Source organism: Ceratotherium simum, chromosome 32 (assembly GCF_057802395.1).
Source record: "Ceratotherium simum simum isolate JZ-2026a chromosome 32, ASM5780239v1, whole genome shotgun sequence".
Taxonomy (NCBI): Eukaryota; Metazoa; Chordata; class Mammalia; order Perissodactyla; family Rhinocerotidae; genus Ceratotherium; species Ceratotherium simum.
Window position 1 is genome coordinate 33,297,321 of NC_141931.1, and position 14,439 is coordinate 33,311,759.

A 14,439-nucleotide genomic window follows, 5' to 3' on the forward strand; every position below is an offset into this window, starting at 1 on the left:
TGTGGACAAACTAACTTAAACATGCTAAGCCTCAGTTTCCTCGCCTGTTAAATCAGAAGAGTTAAGACACCTGCTTCTAGGGTTTTCTTGTAAATTCGGGTGAGAACTGCTGTCAGCACCTGCCACCCACCTCAAGGCACTCAAATTTATGTCGGTATGGAGGTGTTGATCTTTTTGGGTTTAGTTATAAGACTGAGTCATTGAATTGTGTTAGGAACTCTCGTTTTAACAGACATTTGAGTTTTCATTATATGTCAGGCACCAGGGTATGAGAGGTGAATAAGGTGTTTTTGATATCTATTCAATTAAGAAAACAAGTTTGCTGATAATTATGATGGAAGCACAGAAGAGAGGGCCCGAGACATATAGGAAGACGGGGGAGGGCTCTGTAGGCAGGACCAACTTGGGCTTTGTTTCCTCATGCTGCCAGCTGGCAGTGTTTGCCAGCTCTGCTCTCCTCCGCAGGGTCCACTCATTCAGCACCAGGCAGAGCCGCCCCTCCACCCCCATGACGAAGGCGGGAAGCCATCAGACGGTTGCCATCACTGGCATGTTTAAGATCATTATGACAAAGATCTGACAAATGCTTCTGTACCCAATTATAACTATTATCCTGATGGTTTTCAGAGCCTCAATGCGGATGCAAGCACGAACACTCCTCCCACAGTGACCCCCAGAGAGCCCTCAGTGCCAGCGCCCTGTACTGTGTCAGCCACCTGCGCACGCTCCCCTTCCCCTGCCCACCTCCCCGAGTAAGTAGCTGTCTTCTATCTCGTTTCCACGTTGACTGGTTGGAATTGCTTTTAGTGTGCGAGAGATTCAAATGTTGGGTGGCGTTTTTACAGGGATCCCAAGGTGGTCGAGAAGCAGAGGGAAACCCCAAGTATGGACAGACTTCCTTCTGCCCTGACTGCAACTGCGAGTAAATCGGTGCAGGTGAACGGCGCTGCTACGGTACGTGCCCCGCCCACCTCTCACCACCCCATGGAGACACGTGCTGTGGGAGAAGGAGCTCCTTCTCTGCATCAGCTTATTCGCAGTAAATCTGATTTGATGGGTTTTTAACTTGTGTGTGCGCGTGTTGTGCTTTCTGTACAGAATACCTTGGATATTTGCTAATAATTTTCACCTAACTACCTGGTTATTTCTCATTACCATAGCCATGGGATCTTCTATTTCAGTGCCACTAGAGTGCGGTTGTCTTTTTGAGTAGACAGTCACAGGATTCCAGCTCCTGTCCTCTGTAGGACCTGTGATCATGTAAGAATGTGCTGTCAGTAACAGACACTGAAAACAAGATAGGCACAGCCTGCCCGCCCGGCTCCTGTGGGGCCCAGCACACTGACTCCAGCTCCTCTTCCTCTCCTTCCCTCTGGGGTGAATCTGCCTTTTTATTCTGATTTGTGTTCTCCTAAATTTGATCTCCATGAGCTTTGTCATGTAGATTTGGGAGTTAAACTCTTACTGTCTTCCAGGTTGAATCCTTAAAAAAAAATTTTTTTTAGGGGCCGGCCCCGTGGCTTAGCGGTTAAGTGCGCGTGCTCCACTGATGGCGGCCCGGGTTCGGATCCCGGGCGCGCACCGATGCACCGCTTCTCTGGCCATGCTGAGGCCGCATCCCACGTACAGCAACTAGAAGGATGTGCAACTATGACACACAACTATCTACTGGGGCTTTGCGGGGAAAAAAAAAAATTTTTTTTATGTTAAAAAATTATTTTACAAATGGTGTATGGAGGTGAAATAGTTTTTACTCTTCTGTCATTTAGTTTTCATACTTCCACTTACCCGAAAACCCTCTTAACTATTTTTTTTTAGTTTTAACTGTCTTCACCTTTCCTGAACCCATATCTCCAGCCCTCGCTAGTTTCAAATGTGCTCAGAAATTTTTTAAAGATGATTTTTGAAGTTCATCTGTAGGTGATAGGCTGTGGCTTTTTCCTGGCATTCCAGGAAGCCTGTGCTGTGCTGAGTGGTGATGTGTTTGGCAGAGACCATGGGCAGAGAAGGCAGATGTTGCCTCTGCCTTTTTCTAGGGGTGTCTGGTTTTCTTAGGTCTCCTTTTAGGTTTCCATGTGGCTCAGGAATCTGTAAAGGCCAAATGTTGGGAAGAGTTCAGTCAGCACTTTACATATTAATACCTTTCCTCGTTTCATCCATTTCTACAAGATATTTTTGGAGTATCTTGGAGGGAAAGTTGTGCTGCAGGGGAAACAAAATTTTGTTGAAATGTATGAACTTTTTAAAAGTTACAATACTCTGAATTTGGAGATTTGGTTATTGTTGAGAACTTGTTTACTTTTACCTTAAGTGAACTTTATTTTCGCGTGTTGTCACTGGAGACGTCATTTTATGCATGTCATCCCAGAGTTGTGTCTGTTTCCCAGGAATTGCGAAAACCCAGCTATGCGGAGATTTGTCAGAGGACCAGTAGAGAGCCTCCGGCGTCCCCGTTGCAACCCCAAAAAGAACAAAAGCCAAACACTGTCGGTTGTGGGAAGGAAGAAAAGAAGCTCCCTGAGAGAGAGCCCCCTGCCCCCAAGTCCAACCCGGGACCACCCAAAGACCAGAGGAGGCCGCCAGGCCGCCGGCCTTCACCACCGGCTATGGGGAAGCGTCCACACAGAGAACAGAGCACCCCTCCCAAGTCCCCTCAGTGAGCGCCGAGGGCTGGGAGGGCTGCGAGGAGCTGAGGTCGCCACAACTAAGCACTGTCCCACTCGGTACCGAGAATGAGTCGCTGGTTAGGAGCTTGCAGAGTGTAGATGAGGCCGTTGAGATGCCTGCAAGTTATTTTTCTTCTGTGAGTCGGATTTTCCCCCTCTTGAAAAAATCTATTTTTCAGGATTTAATCAATATAAACCTTATTTTAGGTTGGTGCTTAACTGGAGGTGATGCATAAGTCTGATTTTTTTCAGGATAGAAAATGCATTTATCCTAACGAATTGATATTTTTTATTAAGCCTCCATGTGGCTATGAATGCAAGCTATATATAGTGAGTTTTTCTAAATTAAGTGGAACTATGCTACTTCATTTTTTAAAATAACTGGTTAGCAAGTGCATATCTCTAAGATGTCCAGACCAACAGGTGAGGCTGAGGACAGTGGGATTAAGGGCATGAGGCAACACTATAAGTGTAGCCTGGAGAAAGGATGGGGTCAGATCGAGCCACACACTGGCCTGGGAGTTGTACTTCCATTCAGAATCCTAACAAGAGATTCTAGCATTTTTTATGGGCATAAAATGAGTATAGCCCATTTTTGATCTACTGGGCAAAATGAGCCTGCAGAGAGCGCCCAAGAGAGCTCTGAAACCTCGAGTTTGATGTACTGCAAGCAGTAACCAGCTTCTCACTCCAGTCTCAAGTGGCTAGCTATTATGTAAGATAAATTCAAAGCACAGTGTGAATAGAACTTAAATGAAAACATAAACTTTGTTGCCCACTGACACGTTACTGCAAAGTTGTACCCTGATGTTGTTTTGCTCCTGAGAGCTAATAGGGAGGATGTGGGAACCTGCCCTGACTCCCGCATCTCCCCCACGTTAGTCAGCTCCTTTGGGCACCTTCCCATACCTCTGATTCGGCACACGGACCGAGACATTACTTAATTGTGAGAGAATGGTATTTGTGGTGCCCCTTTGGTGGTGGAGGATAAAAATTCCCGCTCTCTTTACCTCCAAGGTGAGGGTCTCATTGATCCCTTCTGGAAGTGCTGCACTCTGAAGAACACGCATGCACTAAAGCTAGCAGTTTATAATAAAGTTAAATATAAATTATTTTGTTTTACAATGCCTAAATTTTTTCTTTAAGTATTCTAAGCAGCAGACGTTAAAATAAGACTATTTCCTGCTAAATGTAACCATACAGTTTATTCCACAAAATGTTATTTAACAAGACTGAGGGGTTTTTTTAAAAAATTATTTCCATCCAATATTTAAAGACTTGAATTTTATTTAAACTTGAAAATGACTTTGCCTTAACTTTTGTATAAGACAGCGTAGAGTTGGTGGAGACCGGCCCCTGGGTTGGCGTGAGTGGAGTACATAGCTACTCAGTTACGTGGGATCTACTGGCACTAGTTTTACTGAGTAAGCATACTGTAGTATGAGAACTAGCAGTAGTGTTTGTAATATACCTTGAAGATCTTAAACAGTTGACCTTTTTCAGATTGTTGAAAACCCTGTAAATGCAGATAGTCAATACTGTATTAAATATGTGCACTTGGAGTGTGTGCTTTGCCTGTACAGTTGTAAATAATCAGAACATATTAAAAAGGTACCCTAAAGAGAAAATCTGATAAAAATTATTGATATATTATAAATGTTGCTATTGAGCTGGATGTAGATAAACTAAATGTTGTGGTTTGAATATTATTTTAATTTGTTGAGGTTTTTTCCTTTTTCTCTTATGCCAGTGTGTTGAACTGATTCTGCCTCTTTGCTGCTGCAAAAGGGAAATGGAAAGTCTTATTAAAGCCTTCAGATGTTTTCATGCTCTTCTTAAAAGTATGTAAATATGTACTAATCATAGCTAATGTGAAAGGGTTTTTGAAGTATAATATTGAAAGCAGAAACTGGCAGGATCTTCAAGTGAAAGTAAAAAAATCATCTACTTAAAATCATAAATAACTAAGTATGATGTCCCCTGCCGGAGGAAAGGGCACCCTGGTGTATTTGACCATCTCCTTCAGAGCGGCTTTCATCACTCAATACCTAGAAATACACACAGTGCTAATATTTTACAAATGCTGGTAAAAGGAACATGGGAATTTATTTCTTTGTGATTGTCAGACTGCTGACTAAAAAATCAGGAACAATTGACCTCTTACACCCAAACTGATGAGTACTATACACAGAGTTGGAACGGCACGCTTGAAGCCCTAGGAATTCATTAATGTTGCAGTCTTTGCTGGAGGAGGGAGCGGATATTGTCAGCCATCATCATCCCTCAAATCACAAACCCTGTGGAGCCGAGACACTGGTTTTTAATAATGACAAATCCTTTCCCTAGAGGCGGGTGTGTGCTAAAGCCAGCTGTAGCGATCTGCTGTTTGTTGGCAGACAGGATGACGGTGGGCCCCTGTGTTAGCAGCCAGTCGTGTGGCGGGCGAGTGCCTGTGAGGTGCGTGGTGGATTCTGCTGCGTCTGTGCTGCCTCAGTGTGCTGCATTTACTGCTCCCTCAGCCAGTCTGTTGCATCAGGAGTTGAAACCTTGCTCTGATGTGATTTTTATAGCATCCTTTTTAATTAAGCACAGGTGATATGCCAAATAGCTCTGTAATGTCCACAAAACGACCTTTCTGACGTTGCTCTGAGATGTCCCCTCACAGAAAGGAATGGGAGTTCACAACATGAAGCTGTGATGTGGCACACGCAGACAGCAGCTCCGTCACATGCAGGCAGTAGTGTGTGGCTTTCGTACATTTTTAAAAATTTAACTCTTTCCTTTCCCCCAGCAGTATCTCAAGGTATAGAATCAGATACAGCAGTCACAAAGGACATTTTAACTTGTAAAATTGTGTGGTGATGCTTATCATCTGGAAATATAAGAATAAGAATCTGGCTTATTTCACCAGACATGAATTTCAAGTAGAATAGTTGCTTTTTAAGCGTTAGTGTCATGATGTTTCTGATCAGGCCCTCCTGCACTCACATCACTGGTTGTCACTAGCAGGTGGCAAAAGATGTTTTATGTTGCTGTATTAGTCAGGATTGCTGCAGTTTACATTTGAAAACTGGTTCAGTTTCTCGCAAGGGCAGTGGGTGAGGAAGGTTCGTGCCTGTCTTTGTATCTGCCGTCAGCGCATTGTAGTTAGGGGTCCGTGTGCTTCGAAGCCTATTACGCAGAAAGCAGCAGACAATCGAAGACTGAAGGAGAGCCAACAGCTGCCAATTCACAAAACAGGAGTGTAACATGGAAGCTTTCTTGAAGGTTTTTGTTTTTGTTCTACTTTTTATTAAGACTGGAATCAAGCTTACATGTAAACTATTGGTAATTTAAGTTTCCTTTTGTGTCATTCAGTGTAAAACTGTCTAATTTGAAAAAAAATGTAGGTTATGAAAAATAAAGATTTAGGCACTGTTCAATTTTTCTTTTGATTTTTTTTAATTAAAATTTTCTTGAAGAATGCATCTTTTTTCAAAATAATTTTTTGTCTCTTCCCATCAGTGTACATGAGAATGAAATACGAGTTGCCTCAACTTATATGTTTGGATTAAAGGCTTCTCGGCACAGGTGTGAGTTGTGCAGCACGAGGGCTTTTCCCCAGTCGGCTTTAATTCAGAGTGAGCACTAAAATCAAGTATTCATGAGGAAACAGTTGATTAAATCCAAGGTTTACCACAAAAATAAATATTCCTGTGTCAGGATATTTTCTTATGTTAAATGGCCCTGTCTCTTGTGAGATAACTCCATAAATCTCCAAAAAGATGTCACTTGGAGTTGATGTTAGATCATCGTGGTTTTCAGATTAGAAATGAGCCTCAAAAACAAAGTGATTGACTTATCCCTAAATAATGGTGATGCCAACACTAGTAAAAGGCTGAAAATGGATGAAACTTCTTAGTGTATTATGAATTTAGTGGACAGATGGTCCGATTAGATGTTAATTGCCTGATTTTCCTTTTCTGTGAATTGCTTGTTCATATCCTATTCCCATTTTTCTACTGGGTTATCTTTTTCTTATTGACTTGGTATTCTTTATCTGTTCTTTCTGTCAATCCTTTGTTATATATGTTACGAATATTTTCTCTCAATCTCTACCAGTTGTCTGAACTTTAGAGTACCTTTTATCTTACAGATTTTAATTATCATGTAGTAAAATTTATTGATCATCTCCTTTATGGTTTGAGTGTCTTGGTCTTGTTTATGAAGTCTTTCCCCATGCTGGAGTCATAAAGGTAATCTTTTATGTCTATGTATGTCTTCAGTGCATCTGGAATTGATTGATTTGTATATGCGTGTATGGTCTGAGGTAAGAACCCAGTTTTACTTTTTGCCACATGGAAAGTTTCTTTTTCCCATCTCACTTATTAGTTTATTATTTCTCCACTGATGTGTAATGCCACTCTTGTTACTTACAGAGTTTGCACATATGCATGCATCTTTATCTAGGCTCTCTATTCTGTACTGTCTATAGTTCTGTTTCCTTGCTGATACCATAGAATTTCATTCACCTGTCATTCTGCATTCCTAAGAATTTCCTTCATAGAACTCATGACACTGATAATTAAATGTGCTTAATGAAGGCAAGAGTTAAGCCCATTTTGATCACCATTGTATCTCCTGTACTTGGTACACTGTCTGCAACGTAGTAGATGCTCAATAAATATTTGTTAAAAAGATATTTATTGAGGATGTATTCTCCATGCACAGCACTGGCCTAGGAATTTGGGAAGAAATAGGGTGATGTGTTGATTTGCTATTTCTGCATACCCAACCCAAAACTCTGTGGCTTAAAATTATACATTGAGATTGGCTGGTGTAGGCTTGGCTCGGCGGCTGTGCTGACCTTGGGCCGCACTTTTTCACAGGCACGTGCGTTGGCTGGACTGGGCCTGGGCCCATTCTGGGGGACGAGGGGTCACACCCTGCTCATCACCGTGTGCATCTCGTCTTTGGGCTAGCAGGCCAGGCAAGGCATGTTCCTCCATGGCTCTGGGAGTGGTTCAAGAGCCGAACCCCAAATATTTGAATCTCCTCCCCGCCAAGAAATTGAAGTTGTTACATTTCATTCCTTAGTATATCCACATCTTTTACTAATGTTAAAATCCTATGTTGATCTAAATGATTGGATAAAACTGACAGTTGAAGAAGCACCACCAGCAGATGGCCGTGTGTTGCCGAGCCTGATGAGCTACGAGCCGTTTCTGAACCAAGTAAACTCATGGTCTGCTTAGATTGGGATGTGAGTGGGGTTTTTTCCCCTTTAACACACTGTATTCCAAGTTTACCATAGAGAGGCGGGAGAGGAGGTAAGTCAGTCAATCAGAGAAAGGCACAGCAAGAGGATTTAGGTGACTTTCACAAAGACCTCCCCACTCGGCTTCACTGTTGGCGGAACCAGAGACACCGTGGAGCATGGCTAAGACATTGGGTGCTCAGCTGGATGGGTCAGGAGGCTGGACGGTCTGGGTGGTCGTGCTCTGAGCTGAAATATGATGAGTGTGTCACAAGGAAAGGACGGTGGCTGGACCCGTGGGGGTCAGGATGGTGTTATACAGAAGAGGCCACCTGTTAGGTGTATCTGGAACTGACTAAGGGAGGAAGGGCTTTCCATGGGAGGGGAAGAATGTCCACTAGGCCCTGGGGACTGACAGTTGAGCTTCCAGGAGATGGAAATGCACCGTCGATGGATGTTCCCTGCATGGCAAGGGCCTCCAATACCTGGGTTCATCTGAGACCAGGTTTTCCTTTCAGCCGCGGTGGCCAACTTGCATAGCTGAAACTCATTATTTGTTTATTGAACAGTTGTATGCCTGTGTGTGTGTGTATCATGCAGTGTGTGAGGGCTCTCTAGAACATTCACAGGCAAAGCTGGTCCACTCTGAAGGTGGCTGGTCAGGCAGCAGCAGTATGTCAGCTAACCCATCCTAAGAGGGCTCTGCACTTTTGCCAAGTCCATAGGAAGAGTACTTGTTAAAAAACAGACTTCTGGCACTATCTCAAGCCTTCTGAACCAGGAGCTCCAGGTGCAAGTTCCAGAGATCTATTAAGACCCAAACGATTGTTGTAATTGGACAAGTTTGGGGTCGGCTGAAGGGATGAAGATCTAAGTATGCTTGTCCTAGGGCCTGCCAGTGGGCACAGACACCGAGGAAGGGCCCTCCCCTGTGACCTGCGATGCATCCTAGCACAGAAATATTGGGTTCACCATGTCTTCCTCTGAAGAACTGAGTTGTCAGAGATTGAAAACCAGATGGCTGGCCGTGGGATATGTGGCTGAGATCTCCGGGGAGGCCAGTGGCCCACGAGGCTGAGAGCTAACAGCCCGTCATGGAGCTTTCACTTGCATTCCACACAAAATAAATCCTGTCGTTCTTTAGCGACCTGGACTGAATCTCTCTCTGTTACTTGCAGCCAGAAGAGCCCAACTAAACATCAAGAAAAAACCAGGGATGTGGGATATTAGAGCTGGCTACCAAGGCCTGCCCACGGGAGACTCCAGGTCCCGACACCCAAGGCCAGGCAGCAGCTAGGCTCCCAGCTGCCTCTCCTCGGACCCACCCAGAGTCCGGCTCTAAGGGACCCAGCGCGGAGAGCGGCAGAGGAAGTTTCCCAGCACTTAGCAGTTAGAATTAATTGGCAAAGAGAATCGCTCTGAGCCGGGGCCCTAACTTGCTCTTGCAGGTGCCAGGACTACAGCCCTGTGCACAACACCGGTAGAAACCACACCAAGAAAAACTTTATCTTGGGACAAGCTTCCAAATTAGCATGAGCCTAACCACTCCTGCCATGAACATGGGGCTGGGGGTGGGGGGGCAGTGCTGGCTTATCTTGTTAAGGATGTGGGAGTGGTCACCCAGCACACCAGCTGCTGTTGAGAATAATGGTCAAGAGGTGCTTTTGGTTTATAGGCAATCGAGTCACGGGAGAAAAAGCAAGCAGCTCCCACAGAAACCCCCGGACTAGTGCCCAAGTCAAGTCAGCACAAGTGGAACTCGCCAATCCTTTATTTTTTCCTTCCTTCTGCTTGCTTTGGGTTTATTTTACTCTTCTCTTCCTAGTTTCTTGAGAAAAGAATTTAAGATGATTAAGATCTTTTCTAATGTAAGTATTTAGTGCTATAAGTTTCCCTCTTCAACTACATCTCAGTTCTATGTATTTTTAAATTTTTCTTTGAACCATGGATTATTTAGAAGTGTGTTGTTTAGGGGACCTGCCCGGTGGCATAGTGGTTAACTTTGCACGCTCCACTTTGGCAGCCCGGGGTTCATGGGTTCAGATCCCAGGTGCAGACCTACACACCACTCATCAAGCCATGCTATGGCAGCATCCCACATACAAAATAGAGGAAGATTGGCACAGATGTTAGTTCAGGGCCAATCTTCTTCACCAAAATAATAAATAAATAAAAATAAATAGGGCCAGCCCCATGGCTTAGCGGTTAAGTGTGTGCACTCCGCTACTGGCGGCCCGGGTTCGGATCCCAGGCGTGCACCAATGCACCGCTTCTCCGGCCATGCTGAGGCCGCGTCCCACGTACAGCAACTAGAAGGATGTACAACTATGACATACAACTATCTACGGGAGCTTTGGGGAGAAAAATGAAGGAGGATTGGCAATAGATGTTGGCTCAGAGCCGGTCTTCCTCAGCAAAAAGAGGAGGATTAGCATGGATGTTAGCTCAGGGCTGATCTTCCTCACTAAATAAATAAATAAATAAATAAATAAATAAATAAATAAATAAATGTGTGTTGTTTAGTTTCCAAGTGTTTGGAGGTTTTTCTGGGGTCTTTCTGTTACTGGTTTCTAGTTTGGTTCCATTATGGTCAGAGAACACATTCTGTATGATCTGAGTCCTCTTAAATGTGTTTTATGACCCTGGATGTGGTCTGCCTTGGTGAGCGTTTCATAGGTGCTGGAAAATAACATGTATCATGTACAGAACGTGTTTGAACATGTGTAAATGTCAGGCAGATCCTGGTGGTTGAGGGTGGTGTTCAGTTCTCCATCCTTGCTGACTTTCTGACTAGTTCTCTCAATTGCATCTCCAACTATAATAATAGATTTATCTATATTTTACTCTTTCTCATTCCAGCTCAGTGAGTTTTTGCTCTGTGTATTTTGAAGCTCCATTGTTTGGTGCCTGCACTTTTAGGATTGCTGTGTCTTCCTGTGGGATCCACCTTTTTTTCATTTGGTAATCTCCCTCTTGGTCCCTAGTAGTTGTCTTTGCTCTGATGTTTTGCTGTATTTGACCCATACCTGTTCATCTTTTCCCTTAATGTCTGTGAGATGCACTTTTCCCACCTTTACTTTCACCCTGGCTCTGTTGTCATATTTGGAGTGAGTTGCTTGTAAATAGCATATAGTTGGGTCTTGTTTTTTAATCCAGTCGGTCAATCTGTCTTTTGTCTGGTGTGGATAGGCCATTTACACTTAAAGTAATGATTGATATGTTGGTGCATATGTCTGCCATTTTATTATTTGTTTTCCATTTTCTCCCTCTGTTTCTTGTTTCTCTGTTTCTTTTTTTCTTGCCTTCCTGGGGGTTATAATTTGCTGATTCTTAAGTCCCAGATCAGGAATTGTTTTTTAAAAAAAGTCAGCTCTGGAGGCGAGCCCCGTGGCATAGTGGTTAGGCTCAGCGCCTTCCTCTTTGGCAGCCTGGGTTCGCAGGTTCAGATCCTGCGTGCACACCTACACCACTTGTCAGCCATGCTGTGGGGACAACCCACATATGAAAAACAGAGGAAAATTGGCACAGATGTTAGCTCAGGGCTAATCTTCCTCAGCAAAAAACAAAAGTCAGCTCTGTATGCCTGAAGGTGTATTGCCAGAGTGGGCTCTGCAGGAATACAGCCTCTCATGCAGGGATCCTTTTCTCACACATAACCTTGGGCAAGTTATTTAGTCTCTCTAAGCCTGTTTTTTTAATTTTTCTAATAGAATTGTTCACGGTGCCCACCTCATATGGTTACTATGAAGGTACAGCAAACATTTGAAACATCCCCAGCACCTGAGCTCCATGCCCCAGCCGTCGGTATCCAGGTTCTTTGAGAAATTGTCCCTCCTCTGTTCTCAGCAGGGTTGGGTGGTGTGATCCCAAGTCCCAGGTACTGGGGTGTTCCCCTGTTGGCTAAAACCAATGAGGGCATCCAATGCCCTTGGCCACTGTGATTGGCTTAGGGTGGACATGTGACCAAGTGCAGGCGCGTGAGACACAAGGAACTTGTGAGAGTGCCTTCTTTGATAATGACCTGAAAATTCTTCCTCTGCCTCCCAGTGGTGTGGGGTGAGGATGTGAGACAGAACAAGTATGACAGAGTCATGGCTAGAATGAGCTACCATGAAGAAACCGTAAGGAAGATGCACAAAATAGGGCAGAGCCTAGAGAACATGAGAATGGACCTGGTGACATCATGATCCTGAGCCGAACAAGAACGGAAGCCAGAACTACCTTTGGAGTTTTCAAGTATACATGTGAACAGATCACTTTTTGGTTTGGGCAAGCTTATGTTAGGCTGCTCTTGGCACCCAATGCAGTTTTAATCAGTAGAGTGCATTAGGCAATGCATGTGAAGTATTTAGAACAGTAGCTTACAGTAGCTTATTGTGCCCAATAAATTCTGTCACTAAGACCTGCCACAGCCAAGGGAGAATGCATTTCACACTGAGTTCCAGTCTTGCACCCAAGGCCTTTTCCAAATGAACGATTCTAACACTTGACCTGCTGAGGGAGGAGCTAAGGCAACCCAGATGTCTGGTGGGGTGGATTGAAGTGGAAGTGTACCTCACAGAGTCTGAGGGGGTGGACTGAAGTGGAAGTGTATCCTTCACAGAGTCTAAGGAGTGGACTGAAGTGGAAGTGTACACTTCACAAAGTCTGAGGAGTGGACTGAGTGGAAGTGTACCCCTCACAGAGTCTGAGGGGGTGGACTGAAGTGGACGTTTTGCCTTGCTGAGTCTGAGGGGTGGATTGAAGTGGATGTTTTCGCTTCACAGCGTCTGAGGGGGTGGACTAAAGTGGATATGTACTCCTCACAGAGCCTAAGGGGTAGACTGAAGTGGAAGTGTATCCTTCACAGAGTCTTGAGGGATGGACTGAAGTGGATGTTTTTGCCTCACAGAGTCTGAGGGGTGGACTGAAGTGGAAGTGTATCCTTCACAGAGTCTGAGGGGTGGACTGAAGTGGAAGTGTATCCTTCACAGAGTCTGAGGGGTGGACTGAAGTGGAAGTGTATCCTTCACAGAGTCTGAGGGGTGGACTGAAGTGGATGTTTTTGCCTCACAGAGTCTGAGGGGTGGACTGAAGTGGAAGTGTATCCTTCACAGAGTCTGAGGGTGTGGACTGAAGAGGACGTGTGACTACACAGAAGTGTGGGCAGCCAATCCGTAGGATCTCATGTCGCCTGCGAGGAAGTACACCTGGTAAACCATGTTCTCTGTGTCCTCACCTGAACTGGGAGGTTGGAGAGATACAAGTTTTGCTCAGTGGATTTGCTGAAGCCCAGGGCAGCATCTCATCAGCTCTCCATTTGAGCTTCAGCTACAGGCACATGAGCTGCCTTTTTTTTAAGGCTGCTGTATGAGTTTGTTCTTTGCACCCAAAATTGCTAAAGCAAAAACCAAAGACATTTTAGGGACGTTCACAGTAGCTCAGATGTAAAGCTGTGAAAATGGAATTGGGGCCAAATCTGATGCAACCAACTCAGTTCTCCTGTGCCTGGGGCTCTCAACCTCACATAGCTAACCTCCAGGCGCTCTGCCTTTCAGTTCCACCGTTTTTTTTCCTCCTAAGCACTGGCCCTTCCCTCTTGGTTTATTGCTGGCTTCTCTCCCTGACGTTGATTATTGCGGGGTCCTCTTGTCTATATCTACAGTTTCTTATAGGGCAGTCTCATCCAGGTTCGTAACTTTATACTTCATCGAAATGTGGATAATTCCATGCCACTTGAAATCCAAGCCCATCCTTGGATAAGCAACAATAAAACTTACTATGTCACTGAAGAGGAAGTGCAGAGCTCAAGATGTCCCTAAGGAGCCAAGCCCTTTCCATTGCCCTGTTCTGCCACATCAAAGTCAGCTTCTTCCTCAGACAGGGAGCAAGAATGCCATAGGCAGAAATGTTAACATCCAGGAGGAGACAAGGGAATTCCTTTTTGTGTGGCATTTAGGAATAATGTCAAAGCTGCCAGTAAATTTCACATCTCATTGGCCAGAGTTGGGACCCATTTCTATTCTTGAACCAGTAACTGTCAAGGGAAATGGGATCTCTGACCAGTTAGGTCTACCTTTGGCACTCTAGGATAGGGCCAAGGAGGAATGGGCCCCTGGACACATTGAGTCTCCATTAGGAAAGAAGAGACAGCAACCAACCGCGTCCGCTGCTGACACTCAGATATATTCCAGTCCTGGCTTATATATCTGACTGACCACGTGACATTGCCACCTGAATTTAGTCAATATCTCAGACTTAATACGCCCAAAGTTGATCCAAAATAGGGCCCTGTTTCCTCCACAAAACATCATCTCTTCTGGTACCACCACCCCACCAAGTTCCTCAAGTCAAAAAGCCGCACCATCCTTGATTCCCCATTTTCTCTCTCCTCATATCTAATCCACCAATGACCCTGTCAACTCTACCTCTGTAAGATACCCCCAACCCTCCCTTTGCCCTGTTCAGCCACATTTATCTCTTATAAGCACTTCTTAATTGGCACCCTCCAGTCCTCTGACACTCGCAGCTGCTCTTCACACCAGCCAGAGAGATCCT

At 44.6% G+C, this 14,439-nt stretch overlaps 1 protein-coding gene across 3 annotated transcripts in view; it reads left to right on the forward strand.

Annotated features, from left to right (window-relative positions):
- LARP4B (La ribonucleoprotein 4B) overlaps positions 1-6,088 on the forward strand; it is a 94,597-nt gene extending 88,509 nt beyond the window's left edge. For all 3 annotated transcript variants that reach the window (XM_087420882.1, XM_087420881.1, XM_014783700.2), the window contains 3 exons: positions 628-752; positions 846-954; positions 2,388-6,088. In XM_087420882.1, coding sequence (XP_087277008.1) covers positions 628-752; positions 846-954; positions 2,388-2,660 — 507 coding nt within the window. In that variant the 3' untranslated portion in view covers positions 2,661-6,088. The remainder of the gene's footprint in view (positions 1-627; positions 753-845; positions 955-2,387) is intronic.
- The last annotated feature ends 8,351 nt before the right edge of the window (positions 6,089-14,439 follow it).